The sequence below is a fragment of the Alosa alosa genome, chromosome 1 (genome assembly GCF_017589495.1).
Source record: "Alosa alosa isolate M-15738 ecotype Scorff River chromosome 1, AALO_Geno_1.1, whole genome shotgun sequence".
Classification (NCBI taxonomy): domain Eukaryota; kingdom Metazoa; phylum Chordata; class Actinopteri; order Clupeiformes; family Clupeidae; genus Alosa; species Alosa alosa.
The window spans coordinates 42,422,397-42,450,251 of NC_063189.1; the positions used below are offsets into that span (position 1 = coordinate 42,422,397).

At 39.0% G+C, this 27,855-nt stretch overlaps 1 protein-coding gene across 1 annotated transcript; it reads left to right on the forward strand.

Moving 5' to 3' along the window:
- Positions 1-91: 91 nt before the first annotated feature.
- On the forward strand, positions 92-26,972 carry LOC125301854 (myosin-9-like). Its single transcript, XM_048254663.1, has 38 exons — positions 92-178; positions 7,227-7,333; positions 7,780-7,871; positions 7,963-7,992; positions 8,134-8,158; positions 8,352-8,420; positions 8,512-8,601; positions 8,735-8,803; positions 9,039-9,122; positions 9,259-9,345; positions 9,810-9,893; positions 10,159-10,233; positions 12,357-12,446; positions 12,721-12,792; positions 12,919-13,008; positions 13,548-13,637; positions 13,716-13,805; positions 14,477-14,539; positions 14,881-14,943; positions 16,024-16,092; positions 16,497-16,553; positions 16,736-16,798; positions 16,895-16,951; positions 17,044-17,121; positions 17,225-17,311; positions 18,563-18,643; positions 18,731-18,799; positions 19,768-19,857; positions 19,962-20,042; positions 20,131-20,220; positions 20,377-20,466; positions 20,632-20,721; positions 20,808-20,870; positions 21,096-21,155; positions 21,956-22,081; positions 22,230-22,313; positions 23,377-23,424; positions 26,269-26,972. Exons 2-38 carry the CDS (start codon positions 7,258-7,260, stop codon positions 26,829-26,831), a joined length of 3,285 nt encoding a protein of 1,094 aa, XP_048110620.1. The 5' UTR covers positions 92-178; positions 7,227-7,257; the 3' UTR covers positions 26,832-26,972.
- The last annotated feature ends 883 nt before the right edge of the window (positions 26,973-27,855 follow it).

Sequence of the window (27,855 nt, forward strand, 5' to 3'; positions counted from 1 at the left end):
AGATGCTTTAAAGCTTCTCCAAACATAATTAGAATTTACAATTGCCCCTTTTCCATTTTTTAAGCCATTTTATTGCATATGCTAATTTATCAGAAATCAAAGTCGGTCAGTAATAGAAAGGAGCAGTCCATCAACGTGGATCAGAACTGGGATCCGACATCTGCTCATGTTGATCCAGGTAAGACATTGGTCATTGTTGATTGCAACTCTAATTTTGCATAGAAAATTACATAAACTACAGGATGACTGGTAAAATGTATAAAATGATCATAACTGTTGTGTTTAGTAGCTGTCCCATGTGCAGAGTGCTTACCTTGTGGTGCACCAGTTGCCTGGAGTGACAAGACTACCACCATTACTTCATCAAAGAAGAAAGCTCACAAGAGCTTTTTCTCCAGAATCATCTCTAGTTTATCCCCAAAGATACAAAGGCACTTCATTAATATTCTAATAAACATATTTGCATTCATTTGGGATATTTACTCTTTTAGCATTGAAAGGCCTCACTTTACTGTAATCAATGTGTAAACTGTAAAGTGATATTATAGTTTTAGCCTTATAGTGTACAAAAATCCCTGGTCCCTGGTCAATATGGCTAAATGCGTTTTGTTATAAATGAGGTGTAGCCTACTCTACAAGACATTGACACTGACATCTGAAGACACAGCCTAATACTACCACCTCATGGAGACACATTTTTATGTATTTTGCATCTCTCATCTCTACAAAGCAGGCCACTGTTTTGTGAATGTAGTCTCTGTACAGAGGATAATTCTGCATCATTACAATTGGTGATTCAAAGACTAATCTAAGATGTTAGGATTTATTTTCCTGGAATTATGTTAGTCTATTAGACTAGGCCTACTAGTTCAGCATTAGTGACTTTCGTTATTTTGAAACAAAAACTCTAAAAGTATTGTCCCAAACTTCAGACAGTAAAATATTGTAGTTTGTATTAGCTTTTAACAATGTATCTCAAATCCCACTTTTTAAACAAATGTGCACAACTGTGCGTTGCTCACCCTGTCTATGGCAAAGGGCAAATCCCTGATGCACACATCTGTCACACATTAATTTAACACTCCAAATCTCACTCAACATTTTTTTGTATGTTGGCCTCCAGGGGCCATGGCAACCCATCCCATATCCACTCATTTGATGTATAACGGCACCTAGTTAAACATGAAAAAGCAAAAACGAGGCATTGTAATCGCAGGTATCTTTGGTTGACAGGTTCAAAACGGCACGGAATTTGAAGTGTAGGATCAATATGGCACCCTCTGAAAGCATGCCAAGTTTTGTTATTCCGTTCATGGGGGACCATACAATAAATTAATATATGTGTACATTTAGTGACTGTACACTATGCATGCACACACACACGTGTCATTAACACACGCAAACACACACGAAGATTCATGCACACACATGCAGGCACACACACACACTAAATACACACACACACACAAACAGGTATGTGTGCACACAGGCACGCATGCACAAATAAAGACACAGAAACACACATAAAGACACACACAGTAGACATGTAAGCATACATACGCACGTCGCACATGCACACACACAGACACACATAAACACACATACCCATTACCCCTACACACCTACTCACAAGCGAACACACACACAGGCATGCATACAAGCACACACATAAACACAAACACGTACACGCACGCACAAACACACCCATATGTGCGCACGCGCCGACACACACACACATAAACACGCACACACGCAAGCAGGCACACGCACACATAAACAAACATACAGAGTAGGAGATGGAGACAAATTGAGATAGTGATTTATTTTTGCGGAGAGACTGTGCAGGACTGGGCGGCGGTCATATCTTGTACCGCTCTGCGGTGCATCTAGTTCACAGAATTATGTAGAAATCAGCAGTGGTGAAAGCCAATCCTTTTATCTGAGCAAACAGATGTTTTGTCCTATCATCATTGTATTTCACAATGCATGCAAAAATGTTGTAAATAGATGACAACAGAAGTCTGTTCGGTTTTGGTTATGGCTAGTGATGTTCTTGGAAAGGTTGGCACGCATCCAGACCACTCTCAACGCAACTCCACTTATTCTCCCCCAGGGGTGCAGGAGATATTTTCAAAGTGAGGGGGACCAAATTGTGAGCAAAAACCCAGATAGTGAAATCCAGCTTCCAGATATCGGACCACCACTTCTGACCCACTGTCAACCATCATAATATTTTAAACTCGTCAGAATATTAAGATAATAACATTGATTGTTTTCAAAATATGTTTTGATCAAAATTTTCAAAACTGGAGGATGGGCAGAATGCCAGATCTGCCCTCAGACAAGCTTCTTGCTATGTGGGAGGTCCCAGCTTATTTCACACTGCTTGGGCCAATGGTTGTATACTCTAAAAGCTACATAGGATGTTGATATTTTATGAATGAACAAGAGTTTATACAGGTCATCATATGCCTGTGATCCAAACACACATGATCAAATAGTTAGGCCTACTTAAATTGTCTAGTATAAAGTTGTCAATCAAATGACCAAATCAACATGCACTCTCCACTAGTTACCATTTATTGATGTAATGTTAGAAAATGTGAGGGAACACTTATGGCTTTACAAGTTACCAGAGCACATGGTAAAGACCAAATAAATGAATAGACAATTAGGCCTACAAGGATTTGCAACTTACTTTGCCCTTATAATCAACTATTAGTATTTTAACAATATCTAAATACAATGAATTAATTAAAATGTATAAAACTGAAATGTGGTGTAAGAGTTAGGCTACTCATCTTGTATTAGTGAAAACAAGCTGATAAGCAGTAGCCTAGACTAGTTGGTTATTAAAACATAATAGCTACCGTCGGGATGAGCAGGAGGTCTACAAAAGTAGCCTGGTTTAGTTAATGATGGTTTTTAGAAGACAAAATGATCAAACATTTCAGATATCCAACTGTTACTAGCAGAGTGAAAGTGAGATTGTGCAGTCTTGATGGCTGTGGTTAGTAGCCTATAGTGTCTTTTTGAAGTAGGCCTATTGTCAAATATTGGAGTTGTGAGAAGTGTACATACTATTAGCTTAAACTGAATGTTTAAACTGTATTTTGAGTTCAATGTTGACACGTCGAGATTAAAGTCGACATGACATTTCAACTTTATTCTCGAAATTTCGAGTTTAATGTCGACATGTCATATTTTTTTTCTTTATGTGGCCCTAATACTCCGTCGTACATAGGGCTAATCTTGCCACTTGTAGATGTGATTTAACATGAATTAGGACATGTCCCTTCTTGCAAACTTTTGTCCACATAGATCTATACATGGCTCTATTTTGTATATTGGCGAATGAAGGGCACATACAGTGTGATAGCCTACATTTTGAGCTCCAACACGAAGGAAAAGCAATTTAACCAAACCAAACCATAATATATTCTGAAAGCGTGTTACTTGTAGGTGTGATTTAACATAAACTAGATGTACCGCATAGCGGTACAAAATATGACCGCCGCTCAGTCCTGTACATCCGTTCCGCGAAAATAAATCACACTTCAATTTGTCTCCATATTTTACTCCATCCCCCACTCTTGAAACTTTTGTGTATGCTTGTTTGGCATGCCTGAGTGTGTGTGTGCGGCTGCACAGAAAGTACCCTACTGGTGCTGAAAAGGTGAATAGATTGTAGAATAGCCAAAGAAGATGTAGAATTGTTATAAAACCTTTAAAATCTCTAAACAATCACAAGTAGGGCAGTTCATCACAGTTCATCCATTGCAACTGGATTGATGAAAGGTCACTTACACCTGTAGGCTACATTGTATTTGGGAAAAGCAAAAGGTATCAGCATAATGTTATTTATTTATTTATTTTGTATGTATTTATAAACAAAAACATCTCTGTCAGTTCCATGCCGTTTTCAACAGCTATCAAAAACAAAGGTCATTTTTGGATGGATGGATTTTTTGTGAATGTTTCTTCTTCTACATAAGATTTTAGTCATCTTTAGTTCATGTAATACTTTATTGTCAATGCACAAATTAAGTAACAGTAGTCTGAAACGTTATTGTTAATGCACAAATTAAGTAACAGTAGCCTAGTCTGAAAGCGAAATGCTGTTTTACATCTAACCAGTGGTGCAAATAACTGACATGTCCAAATGGGCCTTGATGAAATCGTCGCTAGACTGTTCATACACATTTTAACGGGCCAAAGTTGAAAAGCTTTTGTCCGTTATTGTTAGTGCAAATATAGGCTGATTCATGTTCCCTTGCATTGTTTAACTGAGGTCCATGGCTAGTCTGGCTTTCATCAGACCAAGCTCAATCTTTTAAGAAATCAAAAAATAAATAGCGGGCAGATCAGGCTGGGTTCACCCAGCCTAGTCCATAGGCACCCGATATTGTTTAATTTTCGATTGAGATATACACGCTCTGGCTATTCTAAATGCAAAATGCATCAGGGAGTTATGACAAAAGCGGTAACTAACAAACTAGATCCTAATAGAAAGTTGTTAGCTTCCCTAAGCTACAGGTAGGATTATAAGGTAGGCCTATTGACAACATAAATTGTCAATAGGCTATGCTGGCGACACAAATAAAATCTCCTTTGAAACCAATGGCTTCGCCTTACAGTGTCAAGCGGACTTAAACTGTCATATCGTGGCGAAAAGTTGTAATAACATTCACGCAGCTCCATGAGTCAAGGAAAGCGAATGAAGTAGCCACTTCTAAATGGGACCCACTACACAGTAGCTTAAGGTGTTTTGCTAAAGCAGCCATAATGAAATGAAGGTGTCATTGTTTGGATACTTCACACACCGCGTGCTTTTTAATTTCACAGACTACAACTACCAAGCTGTAATCAAAGCACATTGATTCCCCTCTCACACCCCCTGCGCTTAAAACAAAATAAACAGGCGTCTCAGTCTCGCATGTATAGGCAAAACTGTATCAGACCCCGGTGTAGCGTTGGTAAATCTTCCATTGCACAGAATGATTTTTAGTAGCGCGTGCAATAAATGACAGTCGAAAGATACAAACAGTGCTGCTATCAATTTGCTTGGTATAACCGCATTTATAGTTTTCTACAAATGCAATCAATCAAATGCCTCCATCACTCAACCAACGCTAACGGTAACATTACCTAGGTCCTTATTGATATTACAAGATTAAGCGTACCTGCAGTAAAACCAAGCATGTCCGAGAAACATCCTTAGATTTATTTCGCTTCAAGAAGAAATGGGAATTACACTTCATGTGAACATCGTCCTATCCTTATTAGATGTTAGCTGCGGTAAATTACAGTCCTTGTATGAAGCGTCCATTGTTTTTCCAACCCACTTTTAACTTCCAACAAAATTACGTCTCACTGCAACGATCGCCATCTAGTGGACAAGCGACTACTTCTAAGCCAATACTGAAAATGCAGCCATGATGATGATGATGAATATTTATTTTGGCTTTCTTTTAATCCTACTGATTTTCATTTTTACCGGGGCAAATCACAAATGAGTGATTATGAGCCAGGTTGATGTGGGCCCTTGAGACCAACATACCATAAAAGATTCACAGAGAACTGTGTCTGCCCTACCCTCCTTTGGGGGTCCAGTCCAGCGGGGGCTGCAGATGAAAACGAAAAATGGCGGTTCCATGTGGGGGTACATGCTCACCAAGTTTTGTGTACCCGGTCTTTCAGTGTCCTGGGAATCCTTGTTGGTGTATGCGTCACTAAATGTACACATAAATTATTTTATTGTAAGGCCCCCATGAACGAAAGTACACAAAACTTGGCATGCATTCAGAGGGTGTCATAATGATCCTACTCTTTTAATTTCGTGCAGTTTTGACCTTGTCAGCCAGAGATATTGAGATGAAAACACCTCATTTTTTGCTTTTTAATTTTTAACTAGGTGGCGCTATACATGAAATAAGTGGTAATGGGATGGGTTGACATGCCCCCTTAAGACCAACATACAAAAAAGGTGGACCTCCTAGGCCCTACGGTTCTCGAGATATTCACAGAAAACTGTCTCCGGCCACCTACAGGCCAGTTGGTGTATAGTAACATAAATTAATTTATTGTGTGGCCCCCCATGAACGGAATTCCACAAAACTTGGCGTGCATACATAGGGTGTCATAATGATCCTACACTTCCAATTTTGTGCAGTTTTGACTATGTTAGGTCACAGATACCTTCAATTACACCACCTCATTTTTACTTTTTTGTGTTTAACTAGGTGGCGCTATACATGAAATGAGTGGTTATGGAATGGGTTGACATGGCCCCTTGAGATCAACATACAAAAAAAAAATGGTCCTCCTAAACCCTATGGTTTTCGAGATATTCACAGAAAACTGTGTCTGCCCTACCCTCCTTTCGGGGGGTCCAATTCAGCGGAGGGGCTACAGATCAAAACGAAAAACGATGGTTCCATGCTATCCATGTGGGGTTACATGTCCACCAAGTTTCGTGTACCCGGTCTTTCAGTGTCCGGGAATCATTGGACGGAAATTTGGGCATGCGAAAAAAAAAAAAAAAAAAAAAAGAAAAAAACAAAAAAATCTGACTAAACCTATATGACCGCCGCTTCGCTGTGCGGCGGTCATAATTAGGACATGTCCCACCTTCCTGCAAACTTTTGTGCACATAGATCTATACATGGCTCTATTTTGTGAATGAAGGGCACATACGCGCGTCGGGGAGTTGCCTTCACCTCGTTCATTAATTCTGTATAACAGGACACCTCAGTGGCCATTATCCCTTACTTAACACCCGGATCCCCTTATATGGGCAAAGATGGGTACTTTTTGTAGGTGAACTTCAGAGGTCTAGCAATGTCATTGTCAGATAATTAATATCTTGCTTATTTCTTTTCATTTGAGTGTTGAAAAATAAGTCTTTTTGCTCTTTTTGTTCAAGCAGGAGCAACAACTTTTGTTGTTAAAAAAGTGTTGAGATTTACAAAAATGATTAAGGAAATATATACATGAAAAGGTGAATAATGCCAGTGAAACAAAGATTTAGAATGAGACAGCATAGAAGTCCCTGTGGATGTAATGGCAGGCATCCCAATTTACTTTTGTCATTACATAGTGTAGGCTACATTAAATAATGGCAAGAATGGTGTTGCTTTAAGGGGAACTGCATTCGCAGCCAGACATAGACTTACTATTGTGAAATGGTCTGCATTGGGTATAAAGCTCTGTGCTCTGTTCTGCAGCTCCACACTGCTACAGCAGTTAGATGAGGCCATGACTGGGACACAGGTGCTGCTAGTGAGCCTCTTCCTCTCCCCCTACGTGCTCTTCAGTGCCAACAGCAGACATGGTGAGATTGTACACTTACAGTTTACGGTTGGCTTTTTAGTAAGTAGTTACAGTACTATTTTATATTTACTGAAAACAACTAACAGAAGTGTACAGTTTTATAGACTATATCTGATAGATGGGCAACTTTTTTCTTTTTTTTAATCAACCATTAACTTTATGTAAGGGATAAAGTGTCCCAAATTAATGGACGAGGCGGAGGCAAAGAATTCCACAATGCACAGCGGAGTGGAGGTTCCTCTGCTATAGTTACCATACGAAGTTTACAAAGCATTGATATCGAATGACAATATGAAATTTGTTCACCGGATCTACAAAGTCCTGTTATAGAAAAATATTGGGGAAAGAACATTTCTTGTCACTGGGGTATAAAATACAATATTCAAACAATTTCACTCAAAGCATGCATATGAAAGTATATCAGTATAATTGAGTTTTTGCTACTAGTTCCTGCAAGTGCTGATGCCCCCATGTCCATTCGTGTTCTGCGGAGTCTGAAGGAAAAATACAAAGACCTTCTCAGAACCATTGAAACGGAGGTGAGCCAGACACACACATTCAGCTATGGAGGGAACCAGTTCATGCCTGTAAGATCAGGAAAATGATTTATCTTTCTTTGATATTTTGAAGAGACGAACTGATGGCTCCACAGAGGTAGAGGTAAGCAAAATGTTCCATGTTCACTTTGCGTGTTCTCATCATCCTAGTTTAGCCAGTTGAGCCTTTATATATTTGTCATGTTTAATCCTTTCAGCAAAACAAAACTCCTACACCATTCATTTTTTTTGTTTGTATATACAGACTACATTTGTTTATGCATGTGTAGGTGAGTATGCATATTGTATCTGCCGTCTTATGTTTACATTCAGGAGCTACATTTGTGAAAGTACACATAGCCAAAAGTTCAGAAATAAACAATCATCTGTCCTTGCATGAACGTAACAAAGTGCACTTAGTGGTGATCACGTCTTGTGCCCCTAATACTCTTTGCTGTAAGGAAATCATTGTTGTGTTGTAAGGTTTGGAAGATGAGATGAAGAACATGAAGGTTGATGTGGAAAAGCACAAAGCCAAAAATAACGAACTGGGTATGTGCCATCCATCTAACTTCTCAGAATACACTAGTCTACATAGTGATCTGTACTGAGCCATAATGCCTGTTATATTCCTCATCTTCAGAGGTGGAAAATTTGCATCTTAAGAAGAAGCTCAGGGATGAGGTTGCTTCAAACAGACAAACTGGTTATGAGACAGCGCTTCGCATAGCTGGTGAGTAGTCTAACATCAGCAATCATCCAGCCCAAGCAAGGGGCATCATATCAATTGGATCATATTGCACCATGTCGTAGTTATTACATCTTTTTGGAGGTCCTTGATCGATATGTCATTTTATATCTGACAGAAATGCAGTTGAAATTAACTGGTTGGATTGATCAAATGGGCTTTAAAACCGTCAAGATCTCCAAGTTAAGTGAGTATTTAATCACAAATGCACACATGCCCCTGTTTCATTGCTGGTTGGGATGGTCCAATATTTTCTTGTGCCAATAGTGTTCCACCTAAACATGGTGTCCCTCACCTCTCTGTAAAGTCAAGTACTTTTTTAAGAACATATCAGTTGAACACAAAAGCTCAGGTTTTGTAGTAAGAAGGCTCACTCATTTCCTACATTGTGATGAATATCTAACTCTCTTGCTCTCCTTCAGCCCTTGAAGCCTTTTCAAAGTATGTCGAATTCAAAGACCTGGAGATAAAGATTAAAAAAGCCAAAGACTCCAAAACTATTTCTGGTATTTCATTCTTCTTCCCTTACGTTTTCACACAGTGCAATATCATTCATTTCTGCGGTATATTTGTAGATGTATATGTCAAGTGTCCCTGAGACATTTTGGTGCCCTCTTATGTTCTTATGTGTCTGTATCCCAGAGTTGAAAAAGCAGTTGGAGAAGAAGAAGAAGGAGCTGAGTCTTGCAGAACAGGAGCTGATAGCCGCAGGGGGCTCCACAGACTTGGGTATCCACACACACACACACATACACACACACACACACACACACACACACACACACACACACCAGGTGGGTGCTTCTCCTAAAGACTTTCTGAATGGAAAGTCAGGCAGAAGGAGTTAAAACAGTGTGTAAAAACTTGCCACTAGCCCTATTTGAAGTATATTATGTATAAGCAACTAGTTTATGTATAAGCAACTAGTTTTGCCTTCACCTTCAATCGTTTTGATAATATGATTGCAGGCTTGCATATGACTTGTGTATGGTACAGTAATATGGGCCAACATGAAACAAATAAAGTACCAGTAACTAGTCTCATATGTTATGATATATTTCCAGTGAGCAGCAGGAAAGATCCACTCATGCACAAATAGATATTTTTGACAGTGTAAGTTTTCTGTTTGGACATTTTGTAAATGTGATTGCATGTATGTTTTTATGATTTTTTTCCCTCTTCACTTTTTGCAGTTAAACAAGTGATCAGTCTGCAGGAGAAAATTCATGAGTTGGAAAGCAGCGAGGCTGATGAGGATGTATTAGAACAGATAGCTGGTATGTGCTACTGCAGAGAAAATACTTACATCAGTGACAAATGTCTGAGAATGTATATGTATACATAGAAGCTGTCTTCCTCAATAGGAAATTAGCTTTTAAAATAGCCTATTGGCATTACACCGTGACTTATGAAAATTTCTATCGCCATGAATGATTTGTAAGGTTACTGATATTTCTTACATGTAAGGCTTTTGATATATCCTACAGAAAATATAGCAAGTTACAAAGTATGAGTATGTGGTGATATTTGTTTTGTGAGCAGAGTTGAAGAGTCAGCTGGAGAAGAAGCAGGAAGAGCTCAAGAGCAAAGGTGGTAGTGATGAAAGCTCTGCACTGAGTAAGTGAGAGCACTCCACCAATGAAATGATAGGACAAAATTAATCTTTAGAGAATAGTCTGACAATATACAGTATATATTCTCATTCAGTGTGTTTCCTTTATTTTCATGACTATTTATGTTGTAGATTCATCAACACTATTAATGAACACATGTGGAATTATGTACTTAACAAAAAAGTGTGAAACTACTGTAGATGTACCGCAGAGCGGTACAAAATATGACCGCCGCCCAGTCCAGCACATTTTTTCCACAAAAAGAAATCACGCTGAAAGGCCTATATGATTCTAACTGTCTCACTAAATTGCATTATCCACACTCAATTCTCACTGGTATCTGCTAGACAACAAGTACCAAAACATGATTAGTTCATAGATTTCACATGTAAAATTAATTTTATACAACCCCACCTCCATCTTGCCTGTTCATAATTCTGAGAAATTCTTGATTGTTTGTGTTATGTTTATGTTATGTGTGTGTGTGTGTGTGTGTGTGTGTGTGTGTGTGTGTGTGTGCCTGCTTGTGTGTGTGCCTGCGTATGTGCCTGTGCATGCAAGCGTACATATGTCTACTGTGTGAGTATGTGTTATACGTATGATTACTGTGAATGTATGTGTGTGTGTGTATCTATTTGTGCACATGTGTGCACATGAAATGGGTTAACATGACCCCTGGAGGCAAACATACGGAAAAAAATGGTCATCCTAGGCCCTACAGTTCTCAAGATATTCACAGAGAACTGTGTCGCCCTACCCTCCTTTCGGGGGTCCAGTCCAGCGGGGGCTACAGATCAAAACGAAAAAATGACGGTTCCATGCTATCCATGTGGGGGTACATGCCCACCAAGTTTTTGTGTACCCGGTCTTTCAGTGTCCGGGAATCCTTGTTGGTGTACGTCACTAAATGTACACATAAGTTATTTTTATTGTAAAGCCCCCCATGAACGAAAGTACACAAAACTTGGCATGCATTCGGAGGGTGTCATAATGATCCTACACTTTTAATTTCGTGCAGTTTTGACCTTGTCAGCCAGAGATATTGTGATAAAAACACCTAATTTTTTGCTTTTTAATTTTTAGCTAGGTGGCGCTATACATGAAATAAGTGGTAATGGGATGGGTTGACATGCCCCTTAAGACCAACATACATAAAAAGGTGGACCTCCTAGGCCCCTACGGTTCTCGAGATATTCACAGAAAACTGTCTCCGGCCACCTACAGGCCAGTTGGTGTATAGTAACATAAATTAATTTATTGTGTGGCCCCCCATGAACGGAATTCCACAAAACTTGGCGTGCATACAGAGGGTGTCATAATGATCCTACACTTCCAATTTCGTGCAGTTTTGACTATGTTAGGTCACAGATACCTTCAATTACAACACCTCATTTTTACTTTTTTGTGTTTAACTAGGTGGCGCTATACATGAAATTAGTAGTTATGGAATGGGTTGACATGGCCCCTTGAGATCAACATACAAAAAAAAAATGGTCCTCCTAAACCCTACGGTTTTCGAGATATTCACAGAAAACTGTCTGCCCTACTTTCCTTTTGGGGGGTCCAGTCCAGCGGGGGGGGGCTACAGATCAAAACGAAAAACGATGGTTCCATGCTATCCATGTGGGGTTACATGCCCACAGAGTTTCGTGTACCCCGGTCTTTCAGTGTCCCGGGAATCATTGACGGAAATTTGGGCATGCGAAAAAGAAAAAAAATAAATAAATCTGACTAAACCTATATGACCGCCGCTTCGCTGAGCGGTGGTCATAATAACTGAAAACATGTCTTATATTCTAGTTTCTTCAAAGTTGCTATTTTTTTTTTTTTATTTAATACCATATTCAGCAAGCCATAACTTGACAAATATTAATCTGTGGGCCAAATAACTTTGCATTCATTCATGGTTTTGACGCCTTCAGTGAGAATCTACAATGTAAATAGTCATGAAAATAAAGAAAACGAGAAATGAGAAGGTGTGTCCAAACTTTTGGCCTGTACTGTATAATACCTTTGTTCCTGAGCAGCTGTTAAATATTGAAATCTGTTTGAAACTGATGAAATTCTTTGTAATGAGAATGGTCATTGGTCATTCTTGTTTCTTTACTTTATTCACTTTTGCCATAGTTCCAGAAATTGTTGCATCACAAGATGACATTCTGAAAATATACATCAAGATGCAGACTTTGACAGATCAGTCCAAGTCCAAACTTACTGGTGAGTTTCATACCATTCCTGTCAGTGGGTTCTTCATCTCTTCTCAATGGGCACTGGCTCTAGAAAAAGTTGTGCAACATTCTGTCAGCTTTAAAGCAAACCGATGTAGCAATTGGTATTTATACCTTTTTTGTCAATTTTCAATGCATTTTAGTAAGGTTCGCTCTATACTATGTTGAACAATCTTTTGCAACACAAACTTGTTGTGTGTGTGTGTGTGTGTGTGTGTGTGTGTGTGTGTGTGCGCATGTGCGCGCGCGTGTGTGTGTAACAGAACTGGAAACACAACTAAAAGAGAAAAATCGACAGCTGAATCGTCTGCGTGAATCTTCGGATTCCTCCGCATGTAAGTAGCAGCTATATAGCCACTATATAGCAGCCACATTTTGGAACTGAACTGATCTGCGCTATTAACATGAGCCTCAGGTGTCTTTTTTTGCTGGGAAACTGATTTCTCTCATTGTCTCTAAAGCTGCAGATATTGCTAAACTTGAGAAAGAAGTGAGAAAGTTAGAGGGCAAAATGGAAGATGAAAGGAGGGATAAAGCTTCCACGATCAAAGGTATCCCATCACCCTTATTCTGTAATCAAATGTATTTAACAGTATATTTAACTACATGTGAGACTAACAACATGATTATATTGGTGGAGAAGAAACAATCAAATTGTAGGCTTCAAGTATATACACTACCGTCAAAAGTTTGGTTACATAATTGCAAAAGGGTTCTTGACTGTTGTAGAAAGAAATGGCTGATCTTTAATGCAATATCTGCATTGCCCATTATATATATTATCAGCAACCATTCATCCAATGTTCCAAAGGCACATTCTGTTTACTAATCTGATATCATTCAAAAAGGCTAACTGAGAAAACATTAGAGAGCCCCTTTTGCAATTACGTAAGCACATAATGTAATCTGAAAACTGCTGCTCTGATTAAAATGTCTATAATGGAGTTGAATGGAACTTTCTAAGTGAACCCCAAACGTTTATTTTACTTTTATTTAGAAATGTATATAATATAAATAATATAATATAATATAATATAATATAAAAAATATATATATACATTTCTTTCTCTTTGTGTACTGTTGTCATCAGGGCTTGAAAAGGCCTTAAAGGAAAAGAAAGACCTGTTGCAGGGCAAGATCAAGGATCTCCAGGATGACCACAACACTGATTATGACCTTAGTGAGTTTCAAACATAGATTCACAATGAATGAATGATCTAAATCTGAAATCAGAAAAAAAAGAGTTCTATTTTCTCAGTCCTGAAGATACTCACACAACAGCTGAGACTGGAGGAGGCCCAGAGTGCATCGTGCTCCGGGCAGCCAGACACAGATCACCTGCTCGCAGGTATGAGGGCACTACGACTGTGAAGAGGGACCACTGTATTTAGAGGGTTTGAAGGTTTAGGTTTGAAAAACGGAATTGTAAAGCCATTGGCAAAATGTAGCCTTTTTAGAACAGTAATATGGAAGAATATCCCTATTGTAAGTAATGATATTTCAAGATTTCAATTTTAGGCCTTGTGAAACAAAGTGCTATACCCTGATTGTGAAACCACCCATTTCTTCCTCCAACGATCAATTCAAGGCTAGTGACTAAATCATGTTCAGATTGTATTAGACAAGATGAAAGTATTTGCTTACTAGTAGACATGGGGCAGCCGTGGCCCACTGGTTAGCATTCCGGACCTGTAATCGGAGGGTTGCCGGTTCGAGCCACGACCAGTGGGAACGGCTGAAGTGCCCTTGAGCAAGGCACCTAACACCTGCTCCCCGAGCGCCGTTGTTGTAGCAGGCAGCTCACTGTGCCGGGATTAGTGTGTGCTTCACTTCACTGTGTGTTCATTGTGTGCTAAGTGTGTTTCACTAATTCACGGATTGGGATAAATGCGGAGACCACACCCTCACGGGATCAAAAGAGTATATATACTTATATATACTTATACATAAACAAAAGAATGCTGTACTTAAAGCCGGTGTGATTTCTGTTGAGGATGCAATGATTTGTTTGTGAGACAGGAGTCCAGAGGCGACTGGCAGCCAAAGAGGAAGAGATCCAGAGTCTTGAAGGACAAAACAAAAGTAAGTCCTACGAGTTCATTAATAATATAATATAATATAATAATATACTGAGATGTAAAAGTCCGGCTTCAGAAAGTAAAAGTCCTGCCATGTGCTTAACACAGGTGATTTCACTGATTAGTTGATCTACCTGGAGAGAAAACTGGAGAGAAAACTCTTCTCTCTATGGCTCTGACCTGGCTTAAGAATTGTGCTAATTAGAATCAGCTGATTAAGTAAATGGTTGGAACAAAAATCTGGCAGGACTTTTACTTTCTGAAGCCAGGCTTTTACACCTCTGATAATATAATATAATATAACATAATATGAAAATAAACAACCTGTCTCTGATTCTTACTCAGGGCTTGAGAAACAACTGGAGGAGAAGTCTGAGCAATTCTCAGGTCTTTCAAACAAGATAAAAGGTGGGACATCTGACTCAACACAGCGGTGATGAAGTTAATGTCAGAACCATGCAATGCAACCATATGCATTATTTATTCACACTTACAGATCCCTTGATGCCATTTTGAAGATCTTATGTAGGCATATGTGTAGATTTTTAAGACTCTAGTCTAGAGTAGGTAAAGTTAAACAAAAAAGTGTTTTTCTTAGTTTAGTAGAATGCTTATTTAATATCAATAGCACATTCATATTAGTCTTTATCCATTACTGTACATTAGGTTTTATGCCTGTGAAAGAAGAAGAATATATAATACATAATGGTCCAGAGATTTGGGGCCCTGTCTTACACCCGGTTCATTGTGGCATCAAGCGTGACGCATGTATTGTTCCTATCTTACACCAAACGCAGTGATGATTTTCTGCCAAGCACTCAAGTTCACAAGTTGCCAAATGAACATTGTCAATGAAAAAATACAGTAGGTGTGGTCAGGCACATGATCAAAAATCACTATTTTATCGCCACTGAAAATGATCATGCCACTGACCAAGAAAAAACAAGACTTTGTTTTGTTGTTGCCTATGAGTTCAAATACAAGGCGAGGATAGAAACGTGTAGGCTTTACTCTGCTTGTCACACACACACACACACACATGCTTTAGTAATGGAAGCTTTAGTGGAATTCTGCTGTCGCATACACGGTCTGACATGCAAGCAGATTCCTTCTGCAGAGATGCGCTTGCTAGTCTCAAAAAACAACACGCTGTTTGACTTTGCTCTCCTTGCTCTCAAAAACCAACACGCTGTTTGACTTTGCTCTCCTTGCTCTCAAAAACCAACACGCTGTTTGACTTTGCTCTCCTTGCTCTCAAAGGGAATGGTAAGGGTCAGTCTCATTAGTTTAATGGATGTTACGCCCAAAACACACCCATGTCTAATTAAGAAACATAAGAACAACCCTTTTGACCTATGCGCTTGACGCAGAGACAATTTTTACCTCTTTTAAGACACATTGCGCTTCAGATTATGCGTTTTAGATCGTTAAAATAGAGCCCTTAATGTGACACTATCTTTTAATTTTGTCCTTATAACTTTCTCAAAGCTGCACAGAAGGAACTCAAGGAGAAGAGTGAACTGCTGGCAGCAACAGAAGAGGAGAAATCAAAACAGAGTGAGTTGTGAATCATTCATCACACAATACATAAGAGTACTGTATAGTATGCAGTATGAGACAATATCTGTAATAAAGTTTCACGTTTAAAGTGGTATAGTATACGTAACTACACCGTATGCGGCATTTGTTAAGCATTTGTAAGCTATTGCAAAATGCTCTGTTCATCATTTGTAAAGCATTGTCCCTACATTAATTCTCATCAGTAATTTATTTGTAAACACAGTTATGCTTAATGGTTAGCAAATGATTAGTTGTAGTTATGTCAACCAAGAAACAAGTATCCATTGCTATGAAGGCTGAAAGGGATTTCTGTATCCCAGATAAGACCGTTTTGATGCTACTGTCATTGTTAATGTCATTTTACGACAGTGCCTTCTTAAAGAATGTGTTTAATTAATCAGAATTGAAGTTGCAAGAGAAGATGGAGGAAAATGCCAAACTGAAAATCAGCATTACAGGTAGGGCACCCCACACACACACACACCCACACACTCATGCAGGCATGCACACATTTGAACCACAGTTCAATGCATATGTTTTGAATTGTCATCCTAATGTATAGTCCTATCAGACTTTGTTTTGGTTTAACCAAGAACGTGTAAATAACAGATATGTTTTCCTCCTTCCTAACATCTCTCAGTCTTGGAGAAAAGCAAAGCGGAGACAGAAGATAGTTGTGCTTCTCTAAAGGAAAGATACACAGGTCAGGTGATCTTACCTCACCTTACCCTACCTAACTTTGTGACTTCTGTTTTGCGTCATGTTGGTGAGTTTTGTATAATAAACCTTTATCGTGCAGATTTGAAGACTAAGTTTGAAGAAGACATGACTCAAATAAAAGGCGTCCCTAAACTAAGTATGTAGAAATACCGAAATCCAATATTGAACTTTTTACCTTTAGAATCTTAAAATATATAAAGTTGTTTTTCTGCTTATCATTTTTCTCAGTTATCAAGATGAACATGTTGAACAGTGAAATCGAGACCCTCAAGAGGGAGATAGACCGTGAGTCTGGGGACAAGAAAGGTGAGAGTTCAGGAAAGATCCCTCTCAACTGGGGATAGCTTTAAATCATTACACATGCAGGTTTTTTTGTATTCTTGATGTTGACAATACATCTGTATGGCAGAACTGAAGAGAAGACTGGAGAACAAGAAGAAAGAACTAGAGGAGGCAGAGAAAGATCTTGGGAACAGAAGTCCATCTTCCAAAGCCAGTGAGTACACATTTGCCTCTCAGGGGCATGGGGGTAGAGTAGCTAGATGGGCAAAGGTGTAAAAGTCCGGATTCAGAAAGTAGTAACACATATTTGCTCCAACCATTCAATAAATCAGGTGATTTAAATTGGCACAACTCCTCAGCCAGGTAGATAAGCTAATTAGTGAAATCACCTGTATTTAGTGCACAGGTAGAACCAATACATGGTAGGACTTTCTGAAGCCGGACTTTTACACTTCTGCAAGTGGGATGCATCCTTACAGGATAAGAGTTAATATAGGAGTAGCCTCCACTGAGCTAATATAAACAAATTGCAAGTTTGACATTTTTGATTGTTCTTGCACGAGAACTTTGGCAGACTATAGGCCCAGCTACCTATATATCAGAGTTGAACCTGTAAATAATTTCATTCATAAACTAATTCCAGGCCATTTTCTGCACATAGAGTACCCTACCCGAGCTAGGCAAGAGAACTTCTAGGCTAGAGCTTCTAGCCTCTATTTTCTCTCAACAAGACTACTTGCTCACTAAAACGGAACGTTAGATCATCCATGTGTGGAGGACCCCATACACATCTGATATTTTATTTTCGAGGGCTTTTGAGATCTGGGGCTATTACCTTACAGTAAAATGAATTATTATTAGCCCACTACACGTTTCCCCTGGAAGTTTGTCCAGGCTGTGCCACTGGAGAAGGGGCCACTCATTTACTCCCGTAAATTATTGGTTTCAACTTCCAAACAGTTTTTGTGAGTGCTACTTTGTTAATATTTGAGAAGCTGCGAGTAAGGGGCTGCGACCGCACAGCCCAGGCTGCTGAATCGCCGCAATGGCGCAGCAAATGACTGTACAATATATTTAAGCTCACAATATTCAGGCCGGCCCAAAATGTTAATAACCCACCAGGAATCATCCTGAAACTCCGGATTAGCCACTCCGGGCCTGGGTATGAGATATGATTTAACGAGACCGTATACAGGATTCTCAGGTCATATTAAATGAGCAGTGAACCACATCATGCACTTCAAATGAGCTGCATTCAGGGCTACCTGTGTAAATAAATACAAAGCTGACACTGGGATTAAAATAGAGGGGGGGAAACCCTTATATAAACAAGTTCACCACAGGATGCATATTATGCAACATAAAATAATTATCTGTCTGTGGAGATCTGTTATTGTACAATTATCGTTCTTAGGCACAATAACTTGCATTTGAAAAAGTTCATATTTGAGCTGTTTTTCTTCAGTCAAAGAGCTTGTTGCTGTAATAAGGGAACGAGTTAAAGAGGAGCCAGAAAACATCCAAGATTATTTAAAACAGATCTCAGGTAAGAAAAGAAAAACCATAAAAAGTTGAGAATGTATCAGACACATCTGTATTTATCTCATTTTAAGTCTTCTTAACCTCCTAACAGACCTGGAGAAGGAGCTGGATGAAAGGATCGCTGCACTGGGTGACAAAGAGGCAGAGAACGTTCAGGCCAGTAAGTTGAGAAACGTCTGCTGGCCCTTAAACTACAGTATGCAAACACTGAGGGCCAGATGTACGTACATTTGCGAACGTAGCGTTATCAGCGCCATAGACAGACTGCAGATAGTGAACGCTGTGGTACATGGTATTTATCAAACGTTCACTTCATCGGGTAATCTGCGCCTTTCTCCACCCCCTACAGCAATTTACGAACGTCCACAACTGAACGGTGTAGCCTACATACAAGCGCAGTTAAATTAAGTTAACTGATGACAACATTAAAAAGAATCAAACGTTTAGCAATCATGAAATAATACAATACATGATAATATGTCAACAAGCAGGGAGATAATGAAGATCAGTAATTCTACTCAAACTACTTGTGCACATAGGCTATGGAAGATTGGTCAAATCTAGCAAGTAGGAAAGTTTAAGTGAATAACGTGAAAGTGAAAGTAAGACATTCGAATGGAAACTAAAGTTAAGGTTGATTTTGATATAGTACAAGACGCAACACTGGTGCTCTAAATAGCAATTCTGTTTTTCTGTCTTTGAAAGGTTCTCTTATTGACGCATTTAACTGCAATTTGGATTAACACCTGCTTTTACAAGGGGGAAATATTTAGGCAGAATATACGTGCGCTTTCATGGGCAATTGTTGTACATACCGCGGAATACATAATTAGGCGCTCTTTGCGCTTCCCCTCCCATCTCTTTACGGTAAACTCCCACTTTCCCCTTGATTGTTTCTTTTTATGAAACATGCATTTACATGTATTTGTCCAAATAGCATTTTAAATAATATTTATTTATTTTATCTGCATGTATGTGTTTATTTCTCTGTGTGTGTGTTTAAAAAGTACTGGTCTGATTTACTTTAAATTGCCCACACAATGATCAGGATCTGGGCAAGAATATGGATGTAGGGGTTTAGGCTAGAGTCTGCAGTCATCTGACTGCTCTTGTTTTGCACTGTTTCAGTGATCAAAATGATGGCACTGCAGGATGAGGTCACCCAAATGAAGAGCAAATTATCCAAGGTCAAAAAGGAAACGTCCCAAAGGATTGCTGGTTAGTGCCCTAGGAATGGTATTTGCTATCATGAAACATATACAATATACATTTAGAAGGCTGTTGCGAAAACAGTATAAAAATGACCAAGTGACAACTTTCAGAAAAAGAGAGTGAACTGGAGAGGAAGAGGCAGGAGATTAATCAGATGAAAGCATCAGACTGTGAAAGGAGTGAGAAAAGGAGTAAGTACAACTCAGATTGACAGTTATTCCCATCACAAAGAAAAACATGTGAATACATTTTGCTTTCTAATGCCTTTCCTGTTTCCAGAGGAAGAGATTGCCACTTTGGAGAGAGAAGCCAGAGAGCTGGAGGCCCAATTAAAGCGTCTGAAAGACTCCGCTCAGAGAGATATTGCAGGTGAATAGTTGTACTGTAATAACACATCGAATAAGGTGTTTACTGTATAGTGAAAAGTATTTCAACTGTGGGTGGGAACTTCAGTCACCATACATGGACATGTTTTGGCATGGTTAATTAGGCTAATGTTCTAACTGCTGCTAATTATGTGCTTAGCTTTGGAAAAGCGTCTGAAGGAGAGGGAGCGGGATCTTAAAGCCAACACTGAGAAACTACAGAGTGTGGATGAGAAGAACGGAGAGCTACGTAAGATAAACATTACATCAATAACATGACCAGACTACAGCAGGAGTACTATGGACTGCACTGCAATGCACAGCATATGCATATAACTCATATTTTCGATCACTGAACAGTATGCAGTGATTGAAAATAAACTAATAAATGTCCTATTTTGTTTTGGCTCTTCAGTTGCAAAGACCATTAAAATGCAAGATGAAATGAATGCTCTCTTGAATGGAGAGAAAGACCTAAAACAAAGGACTGCTGATGAAATTTCTGGTAATAACACATTAGTTTCTTCTGTTTATACTTTAAAATAGATGGTTTGTAAACCTGTAATGGAAAGATGATGATTATCTTTTCAGATCTCAAGTCACAACTTCAAGTAAAGGAACAAGTCATTACTACATTAAAAGCAGCGAACAACGGTAAATAATGAGAGGTGCTTATTCTTGTAGGTACTACCAAATGCTGAAAATAATCTCTAGTCTTTTAAATGTCCTGGATGTACTGTAACCTTACTTTTTCGATTAAAGGTGATGTGTGAAGGCACCTGCTTATGGAGAACAGCTTACAGTCATAATTGATATTGACCTCAGTGCCATACATTGACATTCCCATAATATATTTTCCAAAATATTATTTTTCTTCAGACCTGATGAGTAGTGCTGAGGAGGCTAAAGAATGTGCTGTTTTGAAAACAAGGAATGAAGGTGAGGCTCCTTTTGTGACAGACATAGTTTATGCCTGTCTTATTATCACAGTCTGATGCTTACTCAGAGATTGGGAAGTAACAGTATCTAAAGATCACAACATTCAGAGACATGTCACAACATATGATAAAAGACGCGTTAGCTCCAAAGACAGATGTGTTCAACATGTTCAACAAACATTGAATCAGTATTCAGCCTATTGTAAGCACTGCCTTCAGAAACCTTGTGGTCTACATAAACCACTCACTTTTTTCTCTTTTGGTTTGTTGTTTGTCTTCTTGAGACTTAAAGGAACAGTCTATGAATCTGATACAGTGCACTTATGGTCAAATTCAGCAGAATACTCCTTTGGTTTCCCACTCGTGTCACGCTGTTCGCCAACAGCAACATCCATCTTCTTTGTTTTCAAGTAGCAGGGAATTCACGCCGAACCGTTGCAACTCTGCCATCAATCATTATGTTAAGCCCGCCTACCAACTCTATACACGATGTGATTGGCCTTATCGAAGTTTAATTTTTCCAGCTCACAAGCCACCGACTACCGCCGCTACTGCCGCTAGGGTGCGTCTAGATTTTTATGCTAGGATGGAGTAGGAGATGGAGACAAATTGACAAGCGTGATTTATTTTTGCAGAGAGAATGTGCAGGACTGAGCGGCGGTCATATTTTGTATCGCTTTGCAGTACATCTAGTTTCTTAATTTGTGTGTAAAGCTGACAGTTCACAGTTACAATACATGCATCTATTCAATATTTTTTTTCAGTCACTGTAACCTTCAAAATATTTTGTTTTTTATTTAGATCTACAACAGGAACTGGGCAAGAAAGATAAGGATCTCTCCAAAATGCAAAAAGAAAGAGATGAAGCCCTATCCTCACAGAAGGAAGCAGAGGATGATCTTAAAAAACTGAAACAGACATCAGCTGGTGAGATCAAAGGACCTAGGCCATGTTAAGCACCAGGCCTCTAACTCTTCAACAAGCTCAACTTCAACTACAACAATGTAGCCTACATTGTCTGAGAGTTTAAAGATTTTAAGAAATTGTTTCCTCTTTTTCTTTCTTTATGTTACAGCTTTGGAGAATGAGAAAAACAACTTGCTGGATTCCTTGAATAGAAAAGAAAAAGAGAACCAGAGTCTTAAAGACAAAGTTGAAGGTAAGCTACAACACGTCAGTGCCAAAAACATTACTGATGATAGTTTATACAGTGTATATACAATAATCAACCACACTGTTGTTGAACAGTATTTCTTGTGATAGGGAAGATATACTCAGTTGATATAATCTCTTTTTCATTTGCATCCTAAACCTACAGACGCTAAACCTACAGATTGTTTTGAATTGTACTGTAGTTTGTCTTGTGAAATTAATCTTACATTGTCATATAAAAGCTAATATATTCAGCATTGCCTGTTGACAAAATTCACCATTTCACCATTTACTCCGGAATATTCCATTAAAGGAATTATCCGGAGTAAAATGCACTTTAGATCAATTTACGGATGATTGGGAGTACATACGTTGAGTTGACATCAAAATCATGTCATTCAGATGTGTTTTGAGAAAGTTCGATTTTACCGTTTTTAGTCAAAACGCTGCTACTAAACGCTATTTTTATACCTCTTCTACAGTTCCAAACAACATTACACTTACGTGGTAGTGAGTAGAGGGTCCCTAAAGCCAAACCGAAGTCCGTAGGAGTCGATTGCATCACGTCGTTGCACATCACGTCACGTGACATTTCAAAATTCCAACCTGTTAGTAAGCTAGGGTTTGCTGCTGCATACAACTTCATTTCAATTTCGAAAGAAATACTGGACTATGTTTTTTTTTTTAAAAACGGCGACGAAATTGTGAATTTCCAGAGTGTGTTACTCCACACTCGGCAATCGACTCCTACGGACTTTCCCCTAAAGATGCCAGCTGCAGCAGCAACATTTCCGGAAAGGTACTGGCTTGATGAAATTCATTCTGGACTCTATCCGACCACATAAAGACCTCGGGATACTTCGGTTCTACTTCTGATTTTGATGCAAACTCAATGTATGTACTCCCAATCATCCGTAAATTGATCTAAAGTGCATTTTACTCCGGATAATTCATTTAATATTCAGAATTCAGCATGGAATGGAATGGAATGGGATTGAATGTATATATATATATATTTTTTTTTTATTATTATTATTTATTTACTTATTTATTTTTTAAACCCAATATAGATTTTGAGAAGAAGAAAAATAAAGATGAAGAAAATGCAGTACACATTGGTAAGTCTTGCAATATTACTGCAAGTGAATACATACACTTTGTGTATTAAGCAGGAGTGTGTTTCAGTTTACGTTGCAATCTCGGTAGAACCATCGTTCAAGGATTTGGTGTTTCTAGAAAGGGTAGTTCCAACGATCGATCACAAATACTGTATGGTCAGAAAGTTTGGTGGTTGGAAGGACAGGTTGAGAGTAGGCTAGTTGTTGATTGTTCATGGATATTTGTTGAGTGCAGTGGTGTAATGACAGAAATTACAATGGAGGTCAGACACAACATCCAGTCATTCACAACTGCATGTGAGCAGAGGCTTTAATTAAGAAAATATTCAATTTTCTTACATTCATTATACTTTGGCAGCACATTCTCAATAATGTATGACGTAGCTCTATAGATGCTCTAGTAAAAGTGTAGGACTCATTTTTATCCCTCAACTCATTAACACTGTGTTTTGAATGACAGAATTGTTTTCGACCAAACAAGAGCGCTTTAGACACGATTGTAACTAGGTTGTTGTTTGTGTGAAAGTTGCGTTGTACCATGGTGGTTTAGCAACAACAAAGGTAGGCTAGCTTTTCTAGAAATGCACCCCTGATTAGCAAAGTGCTCACTGCTGATTGGTCAGTTGAGAGATTCAGCTGCTGACCTGGGGTGCATTTCTAGAAAAGTTAACTCCATCGTTGCTAAACCAACGTGGTACAATGAATCTTTCGCTAAAACAACAACCTAGGTAAAACTGAATCTAGAAAGTTATGTCGTTCAGAAATCTGTCCAGTGTTAATAACGTCATGCTATAGGTTGATGGTTAAAAAAAGTCCTCTGAAGTTCGCCTACAAAAATCTACCATCTTTTCCCATATAAGGAGATCCAGTATCTTGAGATTTTTCCTATTGGAAAATAACATGGGTATTTGGAATTATCACACTTATTAAACTCTCGCGGGGACGACGAAATCGGAAATGCAAACGTTTTGCTCTACACACGTACTTTTGTCTTTTGCCCTCGAGTGGATACTGTGATCTCTGGTCCGTGAAGATGGCACACTTTGAGTTTTGCTACCCCAGAGCTAACTTGCAATGCAACTTCTTCGTTAGCTAGCAAATTAGCTCTGAGGTAGCAAAAATACAAGTTTGCCATCTTAACGTACCGGAGATCACAGTACCCACTCTATGGCAGAGGCAGTGTGTTCATTTCAGACTTTTTCGTCCCCACTAGAGTTTAACAGGTGCGATAATTCAAAATCCCCATTTTAATTTTCCCATTGGAAAAATGGACAGATACCGGATCTCAAAGATGGCAGCTTTTTTGTAGGCGAACTTCAGAGGTCTATTATTAGTCCAATATTTTCTTAATTATGCAGCCTCTGCTCACGCGCAGGTGTGATTGAGTGGATATTGTGGACACTTAGTCCAGTCATTTTAAGCCAAAATAGAGGTCAACGTTGAACAAATTGCAACAGAAGAAAACTTAACTGATTTTGTATCCTCAATATGCCCTGAGTAAGGGGAAAAAAGCCCCGAAGAATCCCAATAGGAGAAAGTTTAGAAAAAGACCTAAATCATCATGTAGCCTAACATGAACATATTTCTCTCTCTCTCTCTCTCTCCACGGGCACGCGCGCAAACACACACACATTGACACAGATGTGTTCAATCGGTTTAAACCCTTGATATCTGTCTGTTGCCTAAACTTTACATTTTTATGAACTGAACCAGAAATCTGTTTAATAAAAGAAAGTTGAAAATTATCATTATAGCATGCATCCACAAACTTAACAAAACTGCATCTGTATAGACGATCCTGTTTGATTTAGGTTAGCTGTTTGGCTGCACTGTGTAAAAAGAGAATGGAATCCACCGTTCCAGGATTTAATCTATTTCGACGCGCCTCCAGCACCTGACCAGCTGAGCTGAAAGCGTGCTCACTTGATGCGCTTGTTGCGGGAATGCAGGTTGCAGCGCACCCTCTGTCACTGTGTGAGAGGGGAAGAGAAGATGGAAGGTCTTGTAGACTAATCATATCTTAACCTTTTTTATGCAGTTAAGAGAGATTGCAAGAAGGTTTGTTGCACTTGTTCTGTAGCCTACATTATAACTAAGTGAGAACTTTGTGAGAAGAAGTGCTTTATCAAATTTTGACCCGCCCCCCCGCACCCGTGATATTTTCTAATCAAGCTTACCCGCCCCCGCCCGACCCGCCGGTAATGAGTTGACCCACGCAACACTAGTGGACACAGTTGCGTCTAACCACCATTGCACTCCCTTGGACAAAGTGAATGAATGTACATTTAAAACATTATGATAAGTGAAATACTTAGTTGAGGGTGTTCAGAGGGTATAGAGGGTCAATCTAGTCAAACTAATGCAATTAAAACGTTAACAACCGCAACATATCCATGAACAACACTTCAAAGACTAGCCTATTCTCAACCTATCATTCCAACTACCTAACATTTTGCGATTGATTGATGGAACTACCCTTTTTAGGAACACCAAATCCATGAACGACGGTTCTAACCACCAAGATTGCAATGGAGGTTATCCAACGTTTCTAGAAACACACCACTTGTACATCAAGCCACTCTAGTCACCTGTAATCAGCCAGATAGCAAAGATGCACTTTAATGTGAACTACAGTATAATGTTACACCAATAACAATATTGCAGAAATTTCAAAATAACCATCTGTTAAATGATTGGTTTCTTAAGTGGTCACATACAGTAGCATCATTTTCAGCTCACTTTGTACTGTATTAGGTAGGCCTAATATTATGGTGACTGCTGATAACCATGTTGCATACTTGGTAAATGTCCTTATCTTGTACTTTTCTCTTACCATATTCACAGCTCAGCCAGCCATAGACCCTGACACAGCTCACCCAAAACTGCAGCTGTCGCACAGTAACTCTGAAATGAAACTTCTACAGACAGCACTCAATGTGCCAGAAGGCCCAGCACGCTACAATCATGTTATAGGGGCTCTGGCTAGCACTGGGTTTGATAAAGGCAGGCAGTACTGGGAGGTTGGTGTGGCTGGAAAACCTTGTTACATCTTAGGGGTAGCTGGTGAAACTGCTCCAAGAGAAGGACCCATAACGTTTGACCCCAAGAATCAGTACTGGACCCTGATGTTGACAAGAACTGATATTCTCAGTACAGCTCAAAGAAAGAAAACTAAGCTGAGAGAGGTGGGGCAAGCCAAGCCAAGAAAGATTGGAGTGCTGATAGATTTCAAAAAGAAAGAAATTGCCTTTTATGACGCAGGGACTAAAGCTCTCTTGCACACATTCAGTAACATAGAAGTGAAGTCAAAGCTCTTTCCCTTTATGAGCACATGTGAGGACACGGAGGAGGGTTCACCTCCAATGGTGTTCAATGCAGTCGCCTCTGTTGATTGGCTGAAATCTTAAAATGTACCCTCTTAAAATGGCTTCCCACTGTTTCCAATGTTGAGTTCATCTCTGCATCTGTTTTGTTTTAATGCTCAACTGCCAATTACATCACATTGTGTGCACAAGATCATACATTAAAGCAATATTATATTAAAGCAATCTTGGTGTTCAAAGCTTTAGTTTGTATACCTTCATCACAGAAGGGAATATTGAGATCTTCCCTTTTTCTTCCCTTCCCCATTTCTTTTTTCATCATTTGTTCTTTTTTTGTTTATTTTATTGTTATTTAGTATTTTAGTTATTCAGTAACACCCGCTGTGCTGTGTGGTGGTCTCGGTTGTTAGATTGCTCATTTTAGACGTTTTTTTTTAAATGCGTTAATATTATGCGTTAATAACATGTAGTTCTAAAGTCTTCTGCAGAAAACACTGGCAGATGATCAAGATGCCAGACAGTGGAAATGCATTTGACTGAAAACTGGATAGTCTGAATGGCAATCCACACCCACACATTCTTAATCATAGGCCTACACACATCAATGTTTTAGGTAACAGTAAGAAGAAACAGTTCCCTTTCTCAATGAAGACATCATGAAGTTCCTTTTTTGGGTTTGGTGTTACAGTATACCCTAATATGGAAGGGTAGGCTTCTGCAAAAAACAATGTTGTTGGCGATTTAAACTATCTAGCTGACGTTTTTAATAGGCTAAGCAATAGAGGCTTAATATGGCCCGTCCTAAATTTATTTGCCCTACTTCCAACTCTTGACTGCACTGTAGCCAATTGACTGCTTGACAGTAGGTTATTTATATTTTTCTGTAGGCCTACAATAAACAAATTTCTTCGTTCAACTTTATGCAGCAGAACTACGCACTTTGCCAGCCTACACAACATTTTGGAGAGGGAATAAGAATGTATGCACGCAAGAATCTGTAGGCTATTTGTGGCGGGTTACCAGCAAACAATGTTTACCTAATGCATTAACTCAAGACTTCAAACGTTTTCTAAACAACAAAAACAGAAAGGATGCAGGCAGCAAATGT